The sequence below is a fragment of the Balaenoptera physalus genome, assembly GCF_965194825.1.
Source record: "Balaenoptera physalus genome assembly, chromosome: 9".
NCBI classification, from domain to species: Eukaryota; Metazoa; Chordata; class Mammalia; order Artiodactyla; family Balaenopteridae; genus Balaenoptera; species Balaenoptera physalus.
Window position 1 is genome coordinate 20548843 of NC_138888.1, and position 27216 is coordinate 20576058.

At 37.4% G+C, this 27216-nt stretch overlaps 1 protein-coding gene across 13 annotated transcripts in view; it reads right to left on the reverse strand.

The window, feature by feature from the left end:
• The window catches only part of UTRN (utrophin), a 496228-nt gene that overhangs the window by 110694 nt on the left and 358318 nt on the right, over nt 1–27216 (reverse strand). For all 13 annotated transcript variants that reach the window (XM_082474349.1, XM_082474346.1, XM_082474342.1 and 10 more), the window contains one exon: nt 7923–8052. In XM_082474349.1, coding sequence (XP_082330475.1) covers nt 7923–8052 — 130 coding nt within the window. The remainder of the gene's footprint in view (nt 1–7922; nt 8053–27216) is intronic.

A 27216-nucleotide genomic window follows, 5' to 3' on the forward strand; every position in this document is an offset into this window, starting at 1 on the left:
TTTAAAGTGGAGAATTTATGCCTTGGCTAGGATTATACTTTTCAAAGATAGCAAACCCTCCAATTCACTCGTGAAGACTCCAGCTCTCAAGAGGAACAGCAACAACAGGAAAAGAGGAACACACCACACTGAAAGCGTTTAGTCTCCTCCTATGCTTTACGTTTAAATCAGAGTGACACTCCAGATGTTGATTTCAATAAAATACATACATGTAAGTTATTGCCATCTTTTTTTACGAGGCACGTGTGATTTATGGATGGCTGTAATGGTGATTAGAGACCATAACAGATAGTAAACAATTAATTTAAAATGCTGTGTCCATCAAACTAACCTTTGTTATCATATAATTCTTCATCAAGAATGTTGATTTATTTAAATTGAATTTCACTATGATGGTATTCATTAGCATGCAAACAAGTTTGTGAAATTTTTATCCAATCAATATGCTTACTCAGCCGGCTCATTATATTTTAGGAAAGTTGAAGACTGGATTCATTACATCCATTCATACATTATGGAACCTTAAAATGGGAAGGATCACACTGGATCTCTGTAGTTAACACTGGAAATGAAAGTAACATTATATTTTTCTGTGTTTTTTCATGCATTATAACTTTACTAATCTAATTTGGACTTAACGAAGCTAATTAAATTATTGCCTTGGTCTATAGGCCTGAAAGCAATTATTATTCCTCCAAGTTTTTTTATGAAAATTAAAAAGACAAAGTCTAATATTGCCTAAACACCTTCTCCTTTGGTGCTAGGAAATCAGTGAACTGGTATGTCATTCTATTAAGCAGCCTAATATTTCAGAAAAGGAAAAGTAAGAATGAAGGGAAAAGCATATTAATTATTGCATGAAATTTTTATAAGTAGAGGAATATAGAAAGCAAAATCTTATTTTTACTGATTATCTAGAAGTGCTTTGATTATTGGGGTAGTTAAGATAGTATGCTATGATGGTTCAGGGCATCAAGGGTTGTGACAAGCCTGAGTTGGTGTTTCAGCTCTGTCACATGGGTGACAGTAGTCATCCAAACATCTCAAAGTCTCAGTTTCCTCATCTGTCAAATGGGTGGTAACAGTACGTATACCTCAAAGAGTTGTTATGAGAATTAAAGGAAACGGTGCCTGGAACACTGTAGGATGCTGATAAATGTTGATTTGTTGTGAACATCTATGTTGACTAACATTTCTCTCTTCTCCCTTCCTTTTTTGGGCATTGATTCCTCCTCCATCTAACATGATGCTTATAAAGGGGGTCTGCCAATCCCAGAAGACCCTGAGCGCCATGTTACTCAAGCTGAGTGAGTTGTTGCTCTCTCTTGGAATGTGCTGGATCTAAAGAAGGGTTTTCCCTCCCTGGTATGTGGTTGTGAGGTATAAGGTCATAGGAAAGCAAAGAAAATGAAAACTTGTGGAGAGAGGCAGAAAGGAAGACATGGAGAAAGGCTCTGACTGCCATTTCGATTCCTGTGGCCAGCTGTGTCCTTGCCTTCACTGTAATTTGGTTATGGGGGCTAATACATTCGCCCATGTTCCTACACTTATGGAAGCTGGCTGTCTGTCATTTACAATGAATGGGGTTCTAATTAATAAAGCGGTTATTAGGGAAACAAAAAATGCCCTGGGGAAAAACACCCATGAGTTTTACTACCTAATTACTTAGGTTAGGTTATGTGTAATTTGGCCTCATTTTATGAGATGCAAGGAAATAATTATTGCCATCTTTTTTATGTAACCTTATGTTATACTGAGAATCAATATAAAAGTAATTTCTAAACTCTATGATAATTTCACCTTTTCACTCATTTAATGATCATGAAATTTTATTTGCACAAGTTTGCTAATACTGGCACAAAATGGACTGACATAGTAGACCGAAAAATGTCATTTATTATTTCTTTGTTGTATCATAAAATATATGAGATTTCACATAGGTGAAAAATACTCCTAATTGGCTTTCTAAAATATTATGAAGCATTTAATAATTAAAAGAAAACAGTATATTCTGAGTTAAAATATTAACTACTACTAAATACACACACAGCTGTCCAAGACCAAAGAGGAAGAACACTAATCCATACGTACTTTTTTATCTGAAAGGTTTACTGTTAGCCATGAATCACAGGTACAATCGTATACAACTATAAAAAGCTGTGTATGAATAAACAACACACATACACAACTACAGACGCTACATACAACTATGAACACACTAAAGCAATAGCTGCTTTTTTTTCCCTCTATCATTTAAATGAAACAAAATAAATTAAGTTAACTTCACCAGGCTGAAAAAGAAATAATGTTCAGACAGCCTGCAGTAAAATAATAGTTGTAGTAATAGTAACGCCTTGACTGGAATAAATTTTAAAGAAGACTCAAGGGGAAATTTATGAACAAAAAAATGCAATCTTTTTTGTCTTAAAATTAAAACCTGAGCAGAGGAAAATAGTTTTTCTACACCCACATATACAATCATTTGTATAATTTTCTAAACACTGTTAGAGGTGAAATACCCTATTAAAGAGTTAATTTAGTAATCGATACCATAGCCTCAACTCATAAAATGTGTGTGTGTGTGCACATCTGCATACACACCTGCCTGCATCTGTGTGTGTGGTAGAGAGGGGGACGTAGACATAAGGCTCTAACTCCCCTGTGCAATTTTGACTTTTAACCTAAGCTGCAGGTAACGAACATGTGAGAAGGCACGTGTATTCCCTGACTACCTCAAGAGGTGTTCGGGCTGTCTTGGACATCTACTTTCACTATGCAGCTGTGTGGTTTTCAAAGGAATTCAAATCTGGGACTGAGAACAGCAGGGAGGTTGAGAGAACAAGGAAGAAGCCAAGAAACATTCGTGCAGGGTTAAGAGGCTCTAGACACTGAAAGTCAAGAAGGAGCTAGGAGGTCAGTGGCCAGTGAGCAGAGAGAAAGAGAGAGGAGATAAAAATGAAAGGATGAGTTGAAAGCCAGACAAAAAACCAGGGGTTACGGAGAGTCACCAACATAGAAGCTTAGTGCTCTGTCCCTCGATCTACCCTACATTAGCTGATGACCTTGGTCAGCACCACAATATTTTCTTAGCCTTTGTATTTTTATTTAAATTTTTTTAAAAAAGGCATACTGTATGATCTGCTCAACTCATTGAGATAGTTAGGAGAATACAAAAGTGGTTTGAGAAGTACAAATACAAAGAACAATGTGAATAATGATGAGACATTTGTTGTTCCACTGTTCTACTTTTTAACAGATATAAACCAGGTGGTTAAAATCAAATGAGAAACAATTCAACTTCACTAAGAGGAAATGTTATACACTGACATGACACAATTGAAATCCAATTAAGTAGTTCCATATCACTCAAGATAAGGGAACTATCGACAAAGTTGTGAACTGTGTAAAATTTCTGTAATTATTCAGGTAATTTTAGTCCGATTAAAAATTATGTTGACTTAATAACCATTTATAAGCGGAATGAGTAATTCTGGGTAGCTGAGTGATCCAGAGAGCTACATTTCATTCATTTAACCTGATTTTTTTTTTTTACGGTTGCCATTTTGGAAGGAAATTTACTAAAATATAGTATAAACTCCTACGTCTTCTCTTAACTGATTTATATTCTGTCTTCAAAAATAAACAAACCACAGTTCATAGCTTCAGCTTTTCTTTTGTTGTAAAAGGCCCCAAAGACTCCTCTGTTTTGTTTTATTTTAGAATCCCCATGTATCCTTTTTATAATTTTCTTTCTCCTCATTGTTGTCAGACTTCTTGAAGTCATTTCTCACTGTCACCCTTTTCCCCTGTCCTGTCATTTCCACCTTGCTACATACCCATAATTCACTGGAAAACAAGTTAAACTAGTTACAACAGTGTCTAAAGTAAGAGTTAATACCTCTGAGAGGGTAGTTTTTCTATGAGCTAATAAGATCTTCACTATATTTTCTACATAATATCTATCTTGGCTGCTCAGATAATTGTTCACATTCTTTCAGATTCTCAGTAACTGAGAAAGGTCACTAAGCAAGGGCAGGGCTGAGCTTCAGATACAGATATTAATAATATAGTCAGAGAGATGACAGGGTACCAGGGAGGCAAGGAGGAGAGCTGGGAGAGGAATGGGTCCAGTAAGAAACAAAGCCTGCAGTGAGTGGGACAGAATGAGCAGGGGCTGGGCAGGCAAAGGAGGAAGGAATTGGAGATCAGGTGGGAGGGACCTATGGGCAGAAAAAAACCAGAATGGACAACAGAATAAAGTTAAGAAGACCATTACCTGCAGAACATCATGAGAAGCTGGTGGGTGTCAAATGGACATTAGTTTGGAGCAGAGAGAGGCATGAGATGCTGCCACACTGGAAAACTGAGGCCAAATCACTGTGCAGCCTTGTATGGCAGGTAAAGGAGCTCAGATCCCATGTCAGTGACTACCAGTGGTTTTTAAATGCCAGTTTTGTGTTTTAGATGTATCACTGTAGCATCTATTTATGTTGATGCAGGGATACCAATTAAGAAAGTATTGCGAAGCAACCTAAATGCCCATCGACAGATGAATGGATAAAGAAGATGTGGCACATATTGGCACATATATACAATGGAATATTACTCAGCCATAACAAGGAACGAAATTGGGTCATTTGTAGAGACGTGGATGGATCTAGAGACTGTCATACAGAGTGAAGTAAGTCAGAGAAAAAGAAATATCGTATATTAACGCATATATGTGGAACCTAAAAAAAATGGTACGGATGAACCCGTTTGCAGGGCAGAAATAGAGACACAGATGTACAGAACAAACGTATGGACACCAAGGGGCGAAAGTGGCGGGGGATGGTGGTGGTGGTGTGATGAATTGGGAGATTGGGATTGACATATATACACTAATATGTATAAAATGGATAACTAATAAGAACCTGCTGTATAAAAAAATAAAATTAAAAATTAAAAAAAAAAAAGATGTACACACACACACACAAAGTACTGCGGGAACTCTCTGACGGTCCAGTGGTTAGGACTCCACACTTTCACTGCCAAGGGCGTGAGTAGTTCAATCACTAGTCAGGGAACTAAGATCCCACAAGTCACGCAGCATGGCCAAAAAAAAAAAAAAAGAAAGCACTGAAAAGTCCTAGCAAAAGATGGTAAGGGGCTGAAATAGGGCAGTTAATATTAGTAATGATTTTTAAATGTTTAAAATATACATACTTGAAAGTTGATAGGAGAGTAGACCTTAAAAGTTCTCATCACAAGGAAAAAAAATTGTAATTATGTGAGGTGACAGATGTTAACTAGACTTACTGTGGTGATCATTTCACAATATATACAAATATCAAATTATTATATTGTACACCTTAAACTTGTACAATGTTATGTCAATTATATCTCAGTAAAACTGGGGGAAAAAAGAAAATATCTAGCAGAGCATACCTGATAAAATTCTTTGTCAGCAACTGATCACTTGGTTGAAATAATTAGTTTGCTTATTTTCAACAGCATTTATTAATTAAAAGATGCCTGAGAGCAACTCATCCTGTGCTATGCAGTAATAAAATAAAACTCCATAAGCTATCATAAAATGCATATATACACATATGACACTATAAGATAATTGATAACAGAAAAAAAAGGAGCCAGGAGAAAAGGCTTTGGGAGAGAAAAATCATGGCAAGAAGTATTTTCTGGAATAGTTACTTAAAAACAAAGAGATGGATTCACCTTGGTGTGTCCTTTGGCACATTACACATAGCATACTCCATAAATGCTTATTAAATAGAACCAAAAAATCATTATACAATTTCTCCCTGCTCTAGTCCCTCCAACATTGAGTACTTTGAGTAGCATCACACAAGATAACTAATGTTCAAACACTATTACTGATAGCAGTTGTTCGTAAGTCATGGTAAACAACAAAGTATAAAAGCTATTATGGATAATTTTCTTTTATTTACTTTTAACAAGAGGTAAAGTCAGCCAACATTACACAAAATAGTATCAGGAAAGGAGAAAGCGTGAAAGTTGCTAATTGTAAAAAAACAAGCAAAAAAAACCACTCCAAAACAAAAAAATCATAAAGTTAAACTGACATGACTTTTTTTCTTGCCTCCCAAATATAGTATATGAAAATAGGTCTTAAAAATGGCCTGATGTAACAGCAAAATAAGGACTCAAAAGCAATATGTTTTTACCCTTTAAACTGACTAACCACTGAGGAAGAAAATTTATAGCAAAGTGAAACTCTAGTGACATAACACTTTTTTACTGCTATGAAATAGCTTATTATAAAAACGTTTCCTCCATTCTCTGAAAAGTACTGGGGAAGCAAGGAGATGAGACAAGCAGATTTAAGGTAGACTTTAAATTGGATAAGGTGAGACAGGTGAACTTCTTATTTTTCTTCCAAGCTTAGAAAACAAAAACCCAGGGAAATAGCGCCTTCTTCTTGCTGTATTTAAGTCAAAATGCTCTGTCCAGCTTTTCCAGGGCCTTGTAATCTGCACCAGACAGCACGTACAAGCTCCTCACTCCTACGTGCTGTCCAGGCACAGCCCCTGACGCCACCTCCCCCGCCCCAGCTCTGCTGACTTCCCCTGACACACAGCCGCTCTGCTCCCCACTCTGGGCTGCTGCTTCCAACGATCCTGCCCCCGCTAATCGCTTCCTACCCACACCCGAGTGTGCTCAGCGTACAAGTCATTCAACCACCTGCTATGTAGCTGTGTGCATGTTGTGGGCATACGTATGTCCGTGTGTGTATATAATACATATATAATTCAGAAGGCATAATTCTCCAAAGATAGAAGTAACAATCACGAGTGATGTGCAGACTGAGAGAGGCGGAGACTCAACAATGACTTAGGTCCCCGGTAGGCTGACTAGAAAAACAGTGATACTGCCAGCAGAAAATAAAAACCAACGTTGGAAAAGATGATAAGTATGCTGTGTGTGTCTCTGTACACACACACACACAACAGGTCAAGAAAATCACGATCCTGATGGGAAATTTATTCCGATTGAAGTAGAGCTTCCCTGAGAAAGGCTGAGGAGGAAGATGGCTACTTCCCAAATGTCTGATCCAGTTCCAGCTACAGTCAAAGCATTTTCCAACTGTACTTCCCTTACAAGTAATAAATGCTCATGAATTACACATGCTGGACATAGCATGAGGCAGTCTTTCAGGTCTGCTTTTACTATGGAAAGTGAATAATGAGAAAATATTTTGAATGGCATGTTTATTTTTTAAAATGCATCAGAATGCTTTTATGCCAAAAGTGAAAAATCAAAATAAAGATGTGTTGGCCCCCAAATTCATCTCTTAAATCTACTATGTGATTTATTACTATCTGCTAGTAAGGTAGATACTGTTTCAGTTTTAAGCCAAAGTACATAAATAATATAGGTTGTTATGTTTAAATTAAAGAAATTCTGTTGTCTGCTTGTAAAAGAAAGGGGCTTTCGTGTCTTATTTAAAAAAGTAATCTTGAAAAAGAGAAGTTAAATAATCTTACTTTCTAGATATTTAAATAATTTATGTTTACTCTTGTATTTTAAATATTCTTCTACTTACAATTATTTATCATGTAGTTTAAATATAAGAAATATAAATTTTTATTTCTTAAAGAAATTATTTTTAGTTACACTACGCTTTTTAACAAAGTATTTTTCTGCAGTTAGTTCCCCTTTAAAATAATGATACTGAAGTATACAGCCATTTTATTTTTTAATTTAAGAATCTAAATATTTGTTAAAAATGACATATTTGACTAAAGTAATACTTAAAAGAGAAATTTTAATACTAGATCCTGAAATTCTGTAAGAAATTTTAAAATATCAGGTCCTGATATGCTGTAAGAAAATTCTCTTGTTGATTCTGGTGTTTTGTTCTCACCTGTGTTTTTATGATGTACTAAAGAAATCAGTCTCACCTGTTTTTGATTGTAGGTTTCTTCTTGGTTCTTCAGGGGCCTCAATTGGTTGATCAGCCAGGAAAACTCGAGCTTGGTCTATAGCATTCAGGACAGAATACTCTTTCTCCTTTAACTCACGTCTCAGTGCCTTTGCAAAGAGAAGCAAAAGTTGAATTTGTAACGTTATGTGTTCAAGTCATGGAACATCTTCAATTAGACCACTTCTGATCACACTTGTCAAGGGAATGTCTAATCACCAGCATGTTAGCGAGATCAGAAGTAAAAATGTAAATTTTACACATATGAATGATGAAACATGAATAAAGGCAAAAAGATGATTCCTGTAGAACTTATATGAAAAAAAAAATCAGAACCTCCAAAATTTACAATATTCACCTAAGGGAAATTGCTACAGTATATCTGATCTTACACAAAATGTACTTTTAGGGTTATCACTACCATCAGACTGCTAAATCTAAGATACTTTTTTCTTATAAGACTGACTGACCAAAAAATTACATCCAGTGGTAGAGATAGAGGCGATTTGACAAGTAGTAATGAGATCCTCAGAAGTGTTTTACATTCTTTGGAATATATTAAGAAAAAAATTAAGAGATAGAAACAAATTAAAGTACATGAAATCAAAACTAAACCAAAGAGAACACATAAAAGACATTCTCCAATTATCTTAAAATATATTCCATCTCTCATGCTGAGGCAATTACAATTTTTCCCTTGTGAGGTTTTTCATGCAAATGTATGTCTCAGAATAGTTTGTCTTTAGCACTTCTGTGGTTTTAAGTAGGGTCAAACTTTCACCTCTGCTCCTATAAAATGTTTGGTGATTAAAACTTAATTGACTAGGGTTTAAAAACAACAAAACTCGTCCAGTGACTACTGCAAGATAAGAGTAAATGAAGACTTTCTCATGTGCTATTTTAATACTGTAGCTAAATCAAAATTACTCTTAATATTGTTACCTCTTAAATTATGTACATAAACACCTACTGGCTCTAATATTTTGCTTTTAATACAGTTCCTCGGCAAAGCATTATGAAAACTCAACTTTTCATTTTCTAAAATATTACACTCTAATAGTATTTTAGAATCAACAAAGTCCTTCTGAACATAAGTACTTTTTTAACAGCATTTGATATATGTTGGGATGACGGGGTATTTGGAGGCCATATCCTCATCTTCCACAGTAAATAAAAAGCAAAAATTTTTAATTTCTAGAAATATCAGAATAATCTTACATAAAAAAACTGAAACTGAACAACAGAAAAACACTGGTAATGAAGTTGAAAGAGACCGTCACAGGTGGGGAGGGATGAGAAGGGCAGGCAAGGAGTAGAGAGAAATGGCGTGACAGTGACTGTGTCCTGTGCACCTGAGACTTAACAAATACTGGGTGCTGGAAAGTCATTGAAGAGCTGGACAAGACGGTGGTGATGGTGGGGGGCTGTCAGATATATATTTTTGTTTGTTTATAGTATCATTGTCAGATCTCTGATAGTCATTAAAAAAACAAGTCTGGGGACTTCCCCAGCCATCCAGTAATTGGAACTCAGAGCTTCCACTGCAGGGGTCACGGGTTCGAACCCTGGTCAGGGAACTAAGATCCTGCGTGCCACACGGCATGGCCACAAAAAAAGTCTGAGTCTGAGAGAAAGCCCCACAGGTCTGGAGAACCTATTTTCCTTCCTGACCACTAAACCCCAGCGCTTCATAAAACAATCCTCTCTGCACGGAGTGTTGGCGGGGAATGTCTCCTGAACTCCTTGGAGACGCTGAGGTAGGGAAGTAGAGGAGGCAAGCGTGGGCAGGTGGGAACTACGCAGAGAAAGTAAAAATATGGGGCTCGAGCTCTAATGCCAACTCACCACCCAAATATCCTAGAGGACAGCATACATTTAATATCTGTTCATACTCTACTTTGCAAATTTAATTTTGTTATTCAATTTGTTCTATTTCAATTATATTTAATTGCATGTCAGAAATGGGTTTAACTTTCAACAGCACTACACATATAATCATTTCACTGCCCTTTACCTCTCAATTAGACAAAAAAGAAAACCAGCATTTCCTAACCACCTGGTGAACATTAATGATAAGATAATTAGACTCCAACAGAGTTGTTTTGTACACAGAGCTACAAAGTGTCATTCAGATTTAGGTTCTAATATCACGACATATTTGGGCGGTCTTAAACGAGTATAACATAATCTAATTGGAATTTTTTCTATTTTAGTGACTTTTTATTTTCATTCAAAACAATTCTGTTCTCAGGCAATAACAAGTATTGGCAAGGATGTGAAGAAGTTGGAACCATCCTACACCGTTGTTGGAATGCTTAAAATGGTGCATCCACTTTGAAAAACAATTTGGAAATGCCTAAAAATGTTAAACGTAGTTATCATATGACCCAGCAATACCACTCTTACGTACATACCTAAGAGAACTAAAAGCATATGTTCACATAAAAACTTGTACATGAATGTTCATAGCAATATTATTCATAAGAGCCAAAATGTGGACACAACCCAAACACATCCATCAACTGGTGAATGGGGACTTCCCTGGTGGTCCAGTGGTTAAGACTCCACGCTTCCGTTGCAGGGGGCATGGGTTCCATCCCTGGTCAGGGAACTAAGATCCCGCATGCCACACGGTGCGGCCAAAAAAAAAAACCCAAAAAAAGTCACCATCAACTGGTGAATGGATAAACAAAATGTTGTATATCCACACAATGGAATCTTACTCAGCAACAAAAGTGAATGAAATAGTGATACATGTTACAACATGGTTGAATCTTGAAAACATTATGCTAAGTGAAAGAAGCCACACACAAAAACCCATTACTATGAAATGTCCAAATAGGTAAGTGTCTAGAGACAGAAAGTAGATTGGTGACTGCTTAGGGATGGGAGGTTGAGGAAAGAATGTGTACCTGCTCATGGGTCAGGCTTCTTTGGGGGGTAATGAAAATGTTCCAAAACTATCATAGATAGTGATGATGGTGGTACAACTCTGAACACACTAAAAGCCACTGAACTGATCACTTTAATAGAGTGAATTTCATGTTATGTGAATAGTATCTCAATAAAGTTATTAAAATAAAATAATTCTGCTCTTTTTCCCAAAAATGTCCTCTAGGCACTCTATTTACTAACCTCTCTCCCCCCTCATCTGCAAGGTAAAAGCTCATCTTGTATATGTAGTATGTTCCCACCTCAGTGTTCCCAGAGCACATCCTATTTCTTTAACACAGTTCATCCTGATGTATTGTGACCATGCCTCTGTCCCCTCCATTACACTGTCAGTTCTTCCAGGTAGGCTCACCTCTTACTCATTCAAAATTCTCAGTGCCTGTCTAGACATATACAGAAAGTACTCAATAAACGCTTGAGGAACAATGAATAAAAGAAGACATGCTTTCAGAATTAAATACTATGTATGATTTTAAATTATGACCAAGCAAAATATACCAAAGTCTCCCAAATCTGATTACCCTAAAATGGAATAATTATTGGATTCCAGTTAGCTCTGGATTATTTGAACTAGTTTGAAAATTATTGGTAAATAATTTTTTTTTAAATTAATTTATTTTATTTCTTTTTGGCTGTGTCGGATCTTCGTTGCTGTGTGCGGGCTTTCTCTAGTTGCAGCAAGCGGGGGCTACTCTTCGTTGCAGTGCACGGGCTACTCATTGTGGTGGCTTCTCTTGTGGAGCACGGGCTCTAGGCGCATGGGCTTCAGTAGTTGTGGCACATGGGCTCAGTAGTTGTGGCTCACGGGCTCTAGAGCACAGGCTCAGTAGTTGTGGTGTACGGGCTTCACTGCTCCGCAGCATGTGGGATCTTCCCGGTCTAGGGCTCGAACCCGTGTCCCCTGCATTAGCAGGCGGATTCCTAACCACTGCGCCAGTAGGGAAGCCCGGTAAATAATTTTCGATGCAAAGTTAATTTTCCCCTATAAGCTAACTCAGCTAGTAAGTACGAAGTATTTCAGTTTGCTGTGGGTCATTATTTTATTAATAGCAAATATCCTTTTCTCTCCCTAAACAAGGAACTGATCTCACTGAAAGGGGTGATACTTCATCTTCCCTCGTTTTTCCATATCCTAATTCATGAGGTAACTGCATTGGGCATTGTTTCAAAATGAATGCAGTCATTAGATTGAAGGTAGTAACTGTTATTACTATTGTGTCAAATCCATCTAAAACATATTGGCTTAAAACAATGACAACTTATTTTTCATGATTCTGTGGACTGGCAATTTGACCAGCTCTTCTGCTACTGCCATGGGGGATTACTCCTAAGGCTGTAATCATCTGTGACTTGAATGGGAATAGAAGTCCAAGATGGTCTCACTCACATGTCTGGAAATTACTGCTGGCTATTAGCTAGAGCACCTCGGTTTCCCTCTATATGGTCTCGAATTGTCCAATAGGCTGGACTGGGTTTCTTCAACATGATGACTGGTGTTCCCAAAGGGCAGAGTGAAAACTGCAAGATCTTTTGAGGCATTAGCTCTACAATAGCTCTGTCCAAAAAAAACTTTCTATAATGATGGAAATGTTCTACAGCTATGCAGGTCAATATGGCAACACTAGTTGTGTGTTGCTATTTGGTATGTACCTGAAAAATGACTGGTACAACTAAGGAACTGAATTTTAAATTTTATCTAATTGTAATTGATTTAAATTAAATAGAAATGGTCACACGTGGCAAGGGTTCGCGTATTAGACCGCACAGCTCTAAGAATCTGCACATCACTTCCACCACATTCTATCATTTGAAGCAAGTCATAAGGCCAGCACAGATTCAAGAGAATGGAAAAATATAGTTCATCTCTTGATGAAGGGAACCACAATGTCCCTTTGCATGGAGTTTTGGACATAGAGAGCAAGTTTCATTATTTTAGCAATCAGCCACACAGGATAAGAGGGAAAGGGAGGGTTGGGTGGGTAATATTGCCCCATGGACTTGGTAATATTTTATATAAATTATCATGAAGGCATCAACAGTGATCTTTGAAGAAAGATCTGAAGGAAGTGAGGGAGCCAGCCATAAGAGGGAGGGTGGCAAAAGAGCAATCCAGGCAGAGGGAGCTATAATTGCAAAGGTCCTGAGGGAAGTGTTTGCCAGGCTTAGCAGGCTGGCACTGTCAGAGCTGAATGAGTGGATGTTAAGGGTAACTACTTCTGTAAAAATATTTTATATCATGAAAGTTAGAGGGGAAAAAGTGCTTTATGGTTGTTAGGAGAGGTACCTGGTAACCACATATTTCTTCATACAGCAGATATCTGGCTACCTTGCTGACTCAAGCTTGGCCATCAACCTAAAAGTTCTCTGTGTGGCAACCTGTCACAAAGCTTATGCATTTTCTATTCTAGTACCTAGGTGGAAAGATCCTAATCCCCCTCCCAGACAAACACACATAAATGAAGCTTGGGCCTAAAAGACCCACGATCAGCTGTAACAAGAAAAAGATACAGAATAATTTCAAAAAGTAAAACTGAAAATTGTATTTTAAAAGTTGCGTGCTCTAAGGTGTTTAATATAAAGGGATAGAGACTCAGCTACCTCAAGAGTCAAGGATAATAAATGGAGGGCACAATGATTGTCCCATGGCCGTAATATTTGACTTCCCTGCCATCCCAAGGTGGCATAAAAGTGTATGATAGAATTTTCCAACAAACGTTTCCACCAAAATTAGAATTTCAGAACTCATATTAAATTCATACAGTCTACAAAGAAATACGCCAGGCACAAGAGAAGACAGCAATTAATAAGCCTATGATTCGAACTCTTAAGGAACTTATAAAGAGAGAGAAGAGTGCTAGTGAGAACGTGGTAAGTGCCACCCGTCTTTGAGAGCCGTATAAATAGGGCACTAGGAAACACACAGAGGAGGGAGGGAGGTGGAGGGAATAGCAAGCAACGGTCTCAAAAATGTGTGAAGTGTGTTTTGAAAAAGAACTTGGAATCAGATTAAAGGTAATTAGGGGAAAAGCAATTCAAGAAAACAGAATAACAGGTAAGGTACTTTAGTCCCTCATTGTTTTCCCTATTAGGTAGCTTCTGCATGCTCACTTAAATGAAATGAAGCCCCGGAATGTCAGACTGATGAAGACCTGATGCGCATATCAGAATTTAACTAGTAAAATCACAGAGTTTTCATTCTCAATCATTTCTATGAACCCAACAAGCCCTTCAGCAGAGCCCGCCTTCCCTCCCACTTCTCTTCAGTGGCTCCTGCTGTTTCCATGAGTGTCAGGCAGCAGAGTAAATTGCTTCTTAGTCAACTTCAAATGCCTAAAGGGAGATTCTCAGTGATCCTCCTGAATGGTCGGGGAACATTTCTCCCCACCCGCTATTAGTTCATGGGAAGGCAGGGGATTAAGGGATAAGGCGGTATAAAGAAGTGACCGGCATGGCTTAAGTAAGAAAGTCTTATCAGTCAATCATTTCCTCTTCATTTGCATCATGAACGTGACATCGCTCACCGTGATGGCTGAATTGCTGCCAAGGAGACAGCAGTACTATCGGTTGCTCCTGGAAGCACTGACATGGAGATGCACAGGATCCTGCAAGCCCCTTAGTATGAACACAGGGTCTGAGAGAACCTGGAGGGAGCAGGGGAATCCCTGCCATCCCCTCTGTCCTCAGCTGGCAACTTGTCACACTGGACTGAGACAGGGGGAGAAGAATGACAAACACGTGGGTGTGCACTAAATCCCGGTGTCATCCCCTCTTCTTTAAATCACAACTGTCCCCTCGCCTCTCTTTAATCTAAAGCCATTATCCGCATTGTCTGTATATCAAGTGGCAAAGGTCACTGGGATGCACTTTTCTTTAAACTTCCTAGATCATATTAAAATTATATGATCTTTTTGTTAAATTAGATCTTTTTGTTCTTCTGCTAAAAACCCTCCAATGGCTTCCTGCTGCACTTAGAAAAAATTCTCAACTTCCTACCAAGATCCAGAGCTTCCCTACTCTCTGAACCTCAACTACTGATACACCCTAATTTCCAGTCTCAAAGGCTTTATTTCTGTTTCTAGAATATGTTAAGCTTTTCCCGCCTCGTGGCCTTTGCAATCCAGAAAGCTTTTGCTTCACATCTCCAAAGACTGGCTCCTTCTCATTATTTAATCTCCGCATTCGGTATGTCTGTTGGGTGAATGAATAAAGAAATGAGTAAACTGACATGAAAGAAAATGTGGGATTCAAGGAAGGAAAACTCCTGGGAAATGGGAGTAGCTCATACAAAGTTGGTCTGCAGAAGAAAAAAGCATAGCAGCAGGGGAGGAAAGTAGTCATCTCCTTAGAGCTCTTCACAGAAAAAGTTATTTCTCAAGACATAATATCTGTGGGCTTTCTTAGCAATCTCACTGATCCTCACTGGTCAAAGTCAAAGAGATCCACAAGGGTCACCCTTCCTGACCCTTTAGGGACCCAGCTCTAATACCAAACTCACCATCAGTATAAACATCCCCTGCCCGGCAGAGCCAGCCCACTCTCCTCTTTGCCACTACAGCGCTTGGCATCCACTTTGCTGGAGCGTTCACCATGCATTTCTGTCCTGGCTTCTTTGCAGACCTGACTCCTACACCAGAATGTTCTGAAGGTTCACATCTATGTCCCAGAGGACAGAGTAGAAACTCAATGAATTTGTGTATGAAAGAATCAGGAGGCATTTTTAAAAAGTGTTTTGTGGTGTAGTAAAACCAGATAGAGATTTGCAGCCAACAGCCTTGTGTCAACAGTCCAGTGCACACCATTTAGGCACACGTTTACCCACCACGAGCCCTTGAATTTGTCCCGTAACTTCTCTGCAGGTTAATAACAAAATCACTCTACTAACTTCACAGGTGAGATACTGAATGCGAACATACCTTGAAACTATTCAGTGCTGTAGAATAACTAGTTACTACATAAATGATGCTAATTGAAAGTCTTACCATCAGTCTCAGCTCTTCTCCGAGACCGAGTTTCTTTCCTCGGACTTTATTCACTGTTATTGTGGGGGAAAGTTCTAGCTGTTTTATCTACAACAAACAAAACCAGTACCCAAACCTCCATTAGCAGGAACAATTGAATTTAACTTTTCTAAGGGGTAAATTATTTAATTATGAGCAAAGCAGAATTATGTGGTCCTCCAAGATTAAGTCAAAATGTTTGGTAAGCATCAAACTGTGTTGTAAGACTATTAAGTCACTTCAGATTCTTAGAAGGCAAACAAATAAATGTAGTGTCTTTTCGTGAACCACTTTGTTCCAGAATAAAACGTCAATGTAAACCTCTGTGGTGGTAAAAATGGTTAGCCAGATTACATCACTCACACTAATTTGGTATAAATATCATATTTCTTCAACTGATCAGTCCAACAAACAGTGGACTTTTTTCCTATCCTTCTAGGCACAGCTAAATCAAACACAGCCACCCGTTTTCCCTCTTTCTTCTTTTTGGGAGAGAACTTAAACTGGGCATCCTAAAACTGTTTTCTAAACTGCCATGCTGACATGGAATACTGGCGTTTTCATGCGAACAATACAAGGTCCACAGGAAAAAGGGACAAAAATGAGAAATCGTAAGCAAGGTTGCAGTGAAACTTTACTTTCATGCGTTGCTGGAAGCAGAAAACTGGTTCAATCATTTGGGAAAGTAAGTTGGCAATATACCAAGAGTCATTACTATGTTCATATTGTGTGAAACAAGAATTTCGCCTTTGGGATTATATCCTAAAAAAATGATCCAAAAAGAGCTACAAACACAAAAGTTTTCATTATAACATTATTTTTGATTAAAAAAATGAAAGCAACTTAAACATCTAACACCTGGAAAATATTTAGGTTCACTACAATACAGTTACACTAGGGATCATTAAATAACCTTGAAAAATTATTGTGAAAATGACTGCATAGCAACATGAAGAAATAGATATGACATGTATCTAAGTGGAAAAGACAGGAAAAAAACTATGTACCCTATTAAAACTGTGTGAAAGGTGAATATGCGAAAAGAAAATAACCCAAAATGAAAATGGATGTTTTAGAGTGGTAAAATTATGGCTAATATTTTGCTCTTTATTTTATAAAATCTGTAATAAATTATTTTCACAATTAAAAATTATGCTTTTAAGAAAACAATACCAAATGGAATCAAGTTCATTTATAACTGAACAAATTACTACTTTTAAAGAACAGCATTATTAAGAATTACAAATGTGTTTTAGAAGCATACTTTTTATAACAATCATAAAACTTTTGCATTATGTTTTTCTTCAATGACCTCTCTGAAGTTAGATTTATTTATAAATGCAATACATGACAACGTAGTTACTAAATGAGAGACTCCATATGTTTAAGTCACTCCCTATGCTTGTTAGGGATCTTAACTCATCTAGCTTTTAAGGTGTCAAATTTAGACACAAGAGGGAATCTCAAACACTGGGAGAATAAGCTATATTTTAAAACCTACTTCAACAATCAAAAATATGCCTATTCTTTTCTCCCATAAAAAAATCCTTCCAACTCTAGTTTTGAATAATTTAGGCAGTATTAAGACAGGAAAAAGGTAACCTCTTGGGTAACCTCTTACCTGACTACAATATTAAGGCATAAAGTATAATGGTGTTGATAAATTTTCTTACAACTTCAAGTACGTTATTTCCAGCTCTTGGGGAAAGATTGTTGCTTACATTTCTGCCAGCTATTATCTTTATTAAAGATTCAGCTATTTAAAAGTAGAAATATTTTCAAAATGTAATATTTTTTCATACAAATCAAAAAGGATTATAGAGAGACAAAGAGGAGAAAGGAACATTCATACCAAAGGACCTGTTATCTCTGGGTATATTTCATTCACTCAACGTTCAACAAATATTAACTGAGCATCTAGAATGCCAGAAGTAGACAAAGATACGATAGAAAATAATTATCTTAGATAATGATAAATGCTACGGAAAAAAGAGAAGAGCAGAAGAAAATAAGAGAGCTTAGGAGTACTGGGATGGGAATTACAATTCAAGTAGAGGAGTCTAGGTCGGCTTCACTAGGAAGGTGCCATAGAGCAAACATTTGAAAGCAATGGGTAGGTATCCACGTGGATACCAGGGAAAGAGCATTCCAGGCATAGGAGACAGCACGGTACTGTGACCGAAGGCACGGTGTGGCTGAAACCAGCATATAGGAGAGAAAATAATAGGAATAAGATGAGCAAGGTGTCAGTGCGAGGTAGGTCAGATGATGTAGGTTTTGCAGACCGTTGTGAGAACTGTAGCCTTTATTCTGAATTACATAGGAAGTCACTACAGACTTCTGATTTATCTGAATAGGAACACTCTGGCTGTTGTGCTGAGAATAACAGAGACGTAATTGTAGCTCTGAACATCTGGTAAGAGGTAGACAGACTCAAATTCTGTGTTCTGAATGTAGAACCAACAAGATTTCCTAACAGACTGAATACGCAAGAAAGACAAGATTGAAGGTGATTATTTTTTACCTAGCAATCAGAATAGGATTCTATCACTTGAAATGAGGGAGACTGGGTAGAACAAGTTTTGAACGGCAGGTTCAGGAATTTAGTTCAGACATATACTAAGCTGGAGATTCCCAGGTGGAGATGGTATGTAAACATATAAATTTGGGAGTGATTGACAGATGACATGTAAAACTCATCAGGAGGTCAGATGAGTTCAGGAAGGAATAAGTACAATATAAAGAATTTGGCATGGCCTGACCCCTGAGGCATCCCAATTTTAGGAGGCTGAGGAAAGAAGGAGGAATTAACAAAGGAAACTGAGAAGGACCTACCAGTGAGGTGAGAAGAAAATCAGGATAGAGTAGTATCCCAGAAGTCAGGTAAAGAGACAGAACAGAAGTACACTTAGTGAGTCAACAGGAAAGGGAGGACAAATAATGGTCACAACTCAGCCAACATCAACAAACAGAGACATGACAAGTTACAATGAGGGACATATAACTCAGAGTGGGGACTCAGGACAGCTTACTTACTTGAGGAGAAAAGAGATGCTTGCAGTAAGTTTTAAGAGGCTTTTGCTATTGTAAAAGTGTTGCTTTATGTATGTCAAAACATACATTAATGTTTTTCTTTTTGATGCGAGCAGCTCTGGCTATATAATTTGCAGAACGCTGTGTAAAGTGAAATTGCAGGGCCCCTTGTCCAAATATTACTAAGAATTTCATGATGGCGGCAGTAGAGCATTAAATCAAGTGCAGGGCCCTTCAAAGAACAGAACCTTGTGTGATCGTGACCGCATGGGACGCACATCCATTATGCAAGGCATCTGAACTGTAACAAATAGGTATTGTTGGTACGGCAGGATTTCTTAGCTTCTGATTTAAAAAAGTCACTTAACTCATTATTGGAGAATGCAAGCAGAAAAAAAAATGATACAAACATAAGGAGAATATGTTAGAATGTAATTTACTTTTTTCCCCAACTTGCTTGCAAGGCTAAATCAGCATATACAGATCTGAAGTCATTATAGTATGACAGCAAAAAAGGGCAGCAGAGTCGTTAAATTTGATAGCACTAATAAAGCGACATGAAAAAAGGGAAAGAAAACAGGCTTACTTTTCATTGGTATGCAGACAAAATTTTTAAAATCTCCATAGTGTTTTAAAAGTTTTGGTTAATGTCCCTGAATGAACATTTAATATATAAATTCATTTTGGTTCCACCCCATTGACATAAAAAATGATGCCTGAATCAGAATACTAAGTATGAATGCTAAAACTAAGATGGGAATCCTCTAGCTTCTCACAGTAATAAAACAGTATTCTTCCCTACACTTTAAAAAATATGTGCACACATAAATGTATTCCTTCATCTAGCAAATATATTCAGTGTTTCCTATCATCAGGCGCTGTATTAGGTCCTGAACTTATATTTTCTCTCTCTTTCAGCCTTGTTCTACATATAAACAAAGAGGGAGGGAAGCAACATCTCTTGCTCTACTGCATACTCCAAGTCACACCATGACTCATTTGGAGCCATGGCTAATTTGGAGGATTTTCCCTCCGGGAGTTTTGATAACACTCTTTAGTGAATTCTTATTCCAAGGTCTCTTCCCAGCTAGAAGGCTACATACTTGCACTATGGAGCTTTTCCAACCTTCCCAAGTACAAACAATCATGATTTATCCGTGTCTCCCTGGCTGTGTGTTCATACTCACATTACAGTGCTTTTGATACCTACTTTAGTCACTTGTTTTCGAGCCTGTCTCTGCCATTAGATGGTGAAATCTGTGACAACAAAAACAATCTTAGGAACTGATGTATGCTCAGCCCCTAGCAAATTATGTAGCAAACCTCAGGTGCAACTCAAAAGTTTCCTGAATGAATAAATAAACTGTTAGATAAATGAAACTGTCTCTGGGCTAAATATGCCCAGAGGCAGTTCATTAGCAAGGGGCTGTATTGGTTGGTTTTACAGACCTCTACTTGCCTACATCTGTTGTCTACTCTTTAATTTCACCACTAGGGACCGACAATTATTAGGATGCCTTGCCTCTCCCTCTAAACTCGGACATTCTATGACCCTTTGGGGTGAGGTTCCAATTACCCACATCAGGCTTGGGAGACAAATGCAGTTAACTGAATGAGGTGTGGCAGGTAGGTGCAGGCTCACATAGAGAACTGCTGCTTCAGGTCTTCACACAGACTTTGCTAACAGACCTTAGGGGGCTGTGCTTTTAATAAGAAGGCAGTCAACATAGGTGGCAGAGGCTGAAGGGGAACTTGGGATATAATTTAATCAATTTTAGAAGAAGGCCAACTTTTCATTAGGTAACTTCATAACACAGCAAGACACTGAAATTTCAGGTTTGCAGACAGAGTGTCAGATTACTTTAGTAGGGAGAATAACCATACACACACACACACACACACACACACACACACACACACACACACACACAAACAGACTAAATTTAATGGTGGAGTGTTGCTGTTTTAAAGACAATGTTATTTTAATGAGTAAGCTTGCAAATGTATCTTGGCAATTCAGTTTAAGGCCCAAATGTCCTGATTCTTATATAATGAGGTTTGAATATAGGAATTCAATTGGGTTAAGCAAAGGACAGAATAGCCCTGAAGGAATGGAAAAGCCCCTAAGATATTGTACCTGAATCATACGCTTTCAATTATTCTTGGTGATTTCCTTTTCTAAAGTCAAACATGAATTATACAGCAGAAAGGGTGTTAGAGCTCTGATAACTGCTCCTACCTAAGTTAATAGGTACATTGTTATGAAAATGAAGTGCAGGTACATTGTTATGAAAATGAAGTGCAAATTGAATAGCAAAAACTGAATCTGCAATTTTATCCAATCTACAAGTATCTGACAAGTAAATTCATAACATTACAAATGAACGCTGCATACATCATAGGTGCTTTCTAAGTAATTGTTGATTGAATGATAATCTCACACTTTTGAAAGTGAAGCTACATATAAGTGACCTCACTTTCCAAAACACTTTTTAAATGATACTACAAATTTAAGTCAATAAGTGGGAAAATTCAACTTTATCAATTTATTCTAGAAGTCATTAGAAATATTATATATTTTAGAGTAGTAATTTATTTTGACATTTGACGGGATGAAATTTGTACCTACGTGAGAAAAAAATAATATGATTGTGTTGTTTACCAAACAGATACCTAAAAAGTTTGGAAGATGATTCCAGTTTAATTTAACAGGTTGACCCTAGATTGTAATGGGGGGCTAGTTCTGCTGGACAGTAAATAGCAGATATTAATATGGTTTTGTTTAATTAAAACAACCCATATAGCCTAGACAGTTTTAAACAAAACAAAAGTGATCAAAACTGTCACGACAAATTCTCAGCAATTATGTGAGATGAGATTAGCCTCCATTTACTGAGTATTTACTGTGGACCAGGTCTCACGCCAAACACTCAACCATCAAGGCACTTTGACTTATGATTATGATTATGATTTAACAAGTCTGCCTATGTGATGGGTTGTTAAAACATTGAACAAAGTATTTATTATGGTTGTTGCTGAAAATCTATTAATGTTCTGAGTCACTGGTTTAAACATCCAAGAAAGTAGAGGTATTTAATTAAGGGTCCAAAATATATTGATGTTTCATAATATCAGTTCCTGGAACATTTACATAACAGAAGGGAAAGATGCCAATCCGTGAGTCACCCACTTCACTGTATAAGATAGATTTTTGAGCTGAGCCTTTGCTGTGGGGCTTTCTGCTTGCTCATTGCCTAGGACTGCTACATTTTTCAAGAAGCATCAACCCTACTAACTACTTTGCTTTTCTGATTTGTTTCTGGTCTATGGAATGTTTGCTGTATTTTGGAACCCAATTTTCCCATGCTTGATTTTCTGTTTTCTACATTTTATCTATAATTATTAGGTGTTTGAGCGGATGAGGTGCTTTGAAGTATGACCTTACAGTACCTCTGACCTTGAAGTCTCAGAGCCATCACCTAAACATTTAAATGTATAATATTCCTTCTGGATACAGTCACAAGCACAGAGCGTTTAGGTATAGGAATGACTAAAATATGTCACTGGAGTAGAGGCTGTGCCTTATTGCCCTCTGTATATTCAGCATCAATTCAACATATAAGTCATTCCGTGAACAGTGGGGGTGGATGGATGGATGGATGGATGATGAAGTGACTTGCACTGCCATTATCAAAGAAAGGTTATGAAAAAGTGTCATTAAATCACTGATGTACATATAAAGGACTAGAGTATAGAAATATATGTGGGACTCAGAAAACTTTGAGAATATATGAGTTCCCATAAACCAACCCTTTTGTATCTGAGGTGACTGAACACCTGTATCTGAGATACCAGAGTCTCTTAACCCTCTGTAGATGGTGCAAGCAGACTGGATCCAGGGTAAAGAGATGCAAATGTAAGATAATGTATATTATTTCTGTTCTTTTACTTATAAACACTCAAATATTGCCTTTCAAGGTAATTAGATTCATGGTTAAACATATATAATTTGCCTATTAGCCTTTAATAAGTTAACTAAAGGCAGTGCATGCAGAAGTGTCTTATGGGCTTGGCCTTTCCATGACAAGCTGTTTTCTTTTATTAAGAACAAGAAATAAATCACCTTCCAGTCTCTAGGCTCATATCTTATCCCATATAAATTCTCAAAAATATTGTTGCTTCAATGGCTTCATCCAATTATTTGAGGAGTCTAAGTTTTTTTAAGGCACCAATAGGCTAACACAACAAGTGTATGTTATGATGTCAAAACCTATAGTGCCCAAACATAGTGAATCTAAGGAAAAATACAAAATGCAGACACAGAGCAACTAAAATTTAAAATATACTATAAAATAAGTCCTAGTTTAAAGAATAACCCCAAACAGCTACTGCTTATTGAACACTTACTATTTGTACTCTGCTAAGTGGTTTATACATAGTGATGGTCAGAACAGGATAGCAGAGATTGGAGAATATGCCCCAAAGCCTAGTTTATAGGGTAAGTGTGGGAATTGAAATCCGATCTACCTAAGCCCACGTGCTAGGTTCAATCACTGTACAGAAAGGGCCAACATAAGGTGCCTAGAATAGAGAATAATACACCACTATCCAAGTGAGAAGAGCCAAAGAAAAGTTTTCAGTGAACTTGAATACATACACTGCTGAGGATATGCGTTAAATAGTCAGATGCCTACCTATAATTATTTTCTTCAAATTCTTCATATGACTCCTTGACATCAGATTTTGACATCACTGGAAGCAACTTTTGAGTCGCCTAACAGTTTTCCAGCATGTAGCAACCCCACATCCACCTAAGGTTCTGAGACATAGACTTGTTTTTTAGTTTGTATATATCGTCACTGAAAATTTTAATGTAAAACTTAAGTGTTAATTAAGTGTAACATCAGCACAGGTGGTTTTCAGATGTATCTGGTAGATGTGTATTTGTCTTGTCCATAGCAGAAGGACATATGGTATCTCTTTCTAAATTGATCTTTAAAAGATTTGTGTACAACGATATTCAAGACTTGCATTTATGTGATCATATCTCCTGGAATAATTAACAAATCAGAGTTAAACTTCTTTGCCTCGTATTTAAAAAGAAATCCATCTAGTAATCTCAAGATATTCTACTTGAGCTTGGAGAGATTATGTCAAATTAATTCAACTTCCCTAAGTAGCAGTGTGTGGTTCAAAATAAAGTAATTCAGACAGCCACCTGTAAAATGAGAGAATGAGTTTGAAATCAAATACAAGGTCCCCTCTTTCTATGGGAAAATTTTAGAGAACAAAGTATCTTGCCTAATATTATTATCAAACCACTTAAGGGTTGATTTTGATTGTTCTCACTAGGTATATACTTTTAAGTCATAAGGCAAGAGTTCTTTGAAGTTAAAAAGATTTTTTAAAATTTACTATGACAGAGACTTAAATACCAAGAAGTTAGAAAAAAATGACAAAGTTTGTAATAATAGAAAAAATGGAAAGAAAAAGACTAAATGCTACATTTAATGCTAAACATATCTGTGAAAAAATTAGTTTAAAAATTACTTTATGTTCTGTTTAAAGCTACATCATAATGTTATAATTGAATTCTACAATCCCTTAAGGAAAAAAGATCAGTAATAAATGTGCACACGAACTGAAAACATGCCTGAATTATAACCAAGGGACCAAAGTAGGGGGTTAGAGAAATGGGTGGTTAGACAGACAACCAGAGATTTGGGACAGCAACGTGCAGTTCACAGCTCAGCCACGAACCTTGTTGGCAATGACTTCTCACAGCACAGAGAAGACATAGGAACTGTAAGTCTGAGAGCTACAAACATAGGCTCTCCCTGAGTGGAAGCTCCATGCGGACAGGGACTGTGTCTGTTTTCTGTACCTCTGTCCTTCTGGTGTCTTAGAAACTGCCAGACACACTAAGTAAACGATAAGTATTTGCTGGAAGTGAAGGAAGGAGGAAGGAAAACTCAGATCTCATTAAATCATATGCCTCTCATTTGCTTCCACTATAAATAAGGGGATTGGACTGAATTATTTCTTGGGTTCCTTTCAATCCTAATAATTGACAATTCTAAGTTGTACACACTCACTCGCACACACACAGACACACACAAGATTTTCCCTGATAAAAAAAATCTGAAGACCAGGGGAAAAGATATCTCCAAGGACATGGGAAAGAAAAATCTTGCCTGAAACATAGAGCAACCACATGTACACCCAAATGGATTTTGATTTTAAGAAAAGACCGAGGATAAATTAGAGACTTAGGTTAGAACATAGGCAAGGCTGAGGTTCCACTACAGTTAGACTATACAATGCCTATAGCTGGCGAAGTTCAGTAAGAAAGGTAAACTACTACAGGTAGGTGTCACATCTTTAAATATTACCCTAATTGTACTAACTATAGTGATTGGCCCTCCTTGTAATAATTTATAGCAATTAGAAACATTACTCTTGGCAGTTGGGAAAGAAGGTTACTTTTGACAGAATGTAACTGTATTTGGAGACAGGGTTTTTAAAGAGGTAATCAAGTTAAAATGAGGACATTCATTAGGGTGGGCCCTAATCCGATATGACTGGGGTCTTAATAAAAAGAGGGTATTTTGAGCAGTTTTAAGACACAGATACCCACACAGGGTACACCATGTGAAGACACAGGGAGAAGACGGCCATCTACAAGCCAAGGAGAGGGCCCTTACAAGAAACCAACTCTGCTTACATCTTGATTTCAAACTTCTAGACTCCAGAATTATAAGAAAATAAATTTCTGTTGTTTGAACCACCTGTTTATGAGCTTTATTATGGTGGCCTTAGGAAACTAATACACATCTCCACAAACTTACTCTGAACACTATTCCATAATTTATATCTCCTAGCATCTTAGCCTGCCTAGTTCTCAGAGTTAAATATGAAGCTTTTGGCAAACATTAATAATATATAATATTAAGAACACTTATAATTTTGGATCATTGATAAATTGGAAGGCAGACTATGATAAAAAAAAGTTCTAGAATCTAGAATCAACACAAACCTCTACAAAGGACTATTTCCAGTGAGGATATAACAGTGAGTGAGAACACATACTCAGAAAATCTGGGCTATTCATATAAACCATCTAATGCATAACTCAGAAAGTTAAAGAAGTACAGACTGTTAAATGGAAACTCTTGACTTACTGATAAGAAAAATCCCTCAACAGTAGTCTGGATCATGCACAATGTGCTAAATGATCGTTATTGTGATAAAGAAGTAACCTGAGAAAGTATAGAACCAGGCACCAAGAAATCTAGAAAGCAGGGACAATCTATATCCAACTTTCACTATTCCCCTCCTCCATCCCCAACCAAGGGGATTTTGAGTAGTTTTAAGACTCAAAGGATTAATGGAATATGAAAACATCATCTTTATATTAGAATTCTAAACTATATCACCATTACCCTTCCTTCTTTCATCATCATTTTGACATCTGGCTCTCTCTCATTGTCATGGTGATTTTATTATCCACATAGACAATCCTTCCACTACCCAGCCTCTCAGCTCCTCAACTTGCTCTCCTCTATGACCTTATTCTCCACCCAACTCACACAGCTCATTTTAGCAAAAAGACACTGGATGTTGTCATAAACCATAAATGCACCCCTCCATAAATTCGACTTCAGCATCCCTTCTCTGACCACCACCTGTTTTCTTTATAGAACGTGCTCCCAGTTTCCCAATTTGAACAATTCTTCAGCCCCCCGAAGCGCTGACTTTGAACACCGTTTTACTTCCCCTCATATCTCCCATATCCTCACATCTCCCCTTAGCCAGCTCAATCCCATGAGCACTCATTATACAACTCCCCTGTATTTCTGTAACTCCCTGGCCCCTGTCTTACTCCATCACCTTTGCTTGTTCCAGTTCAGCTCTCCAATTAATTCCTCACCTTCACTGGAGCAACTAAACATGGATGAAGAAAAACATTCACACTCGCTGTTCTCACGTTAAGTTCATGAGCACTGACTCCAGGTCGGCCTGTTATGCTGCCCTGCAGTCTTGGTATATTTCCTAGTTTATTGATGCATCCACTTTTACACTACATTTTCTACCTCCTCTCTCCTCAGATGTCCACATCTTCTTCCCTCTTCTTATATTCAGTTGTTGACCTTTCATCTTATTTCACTGAGAAAACAGAGACAATAGAAAGAGAACATCTATATGTTCCCACACCCACATGTACCAATCTACCTTCATCTGTACCCATATATTCCACATTTCTTCCTGTTAAACTGGATGAGCTCTTCTACC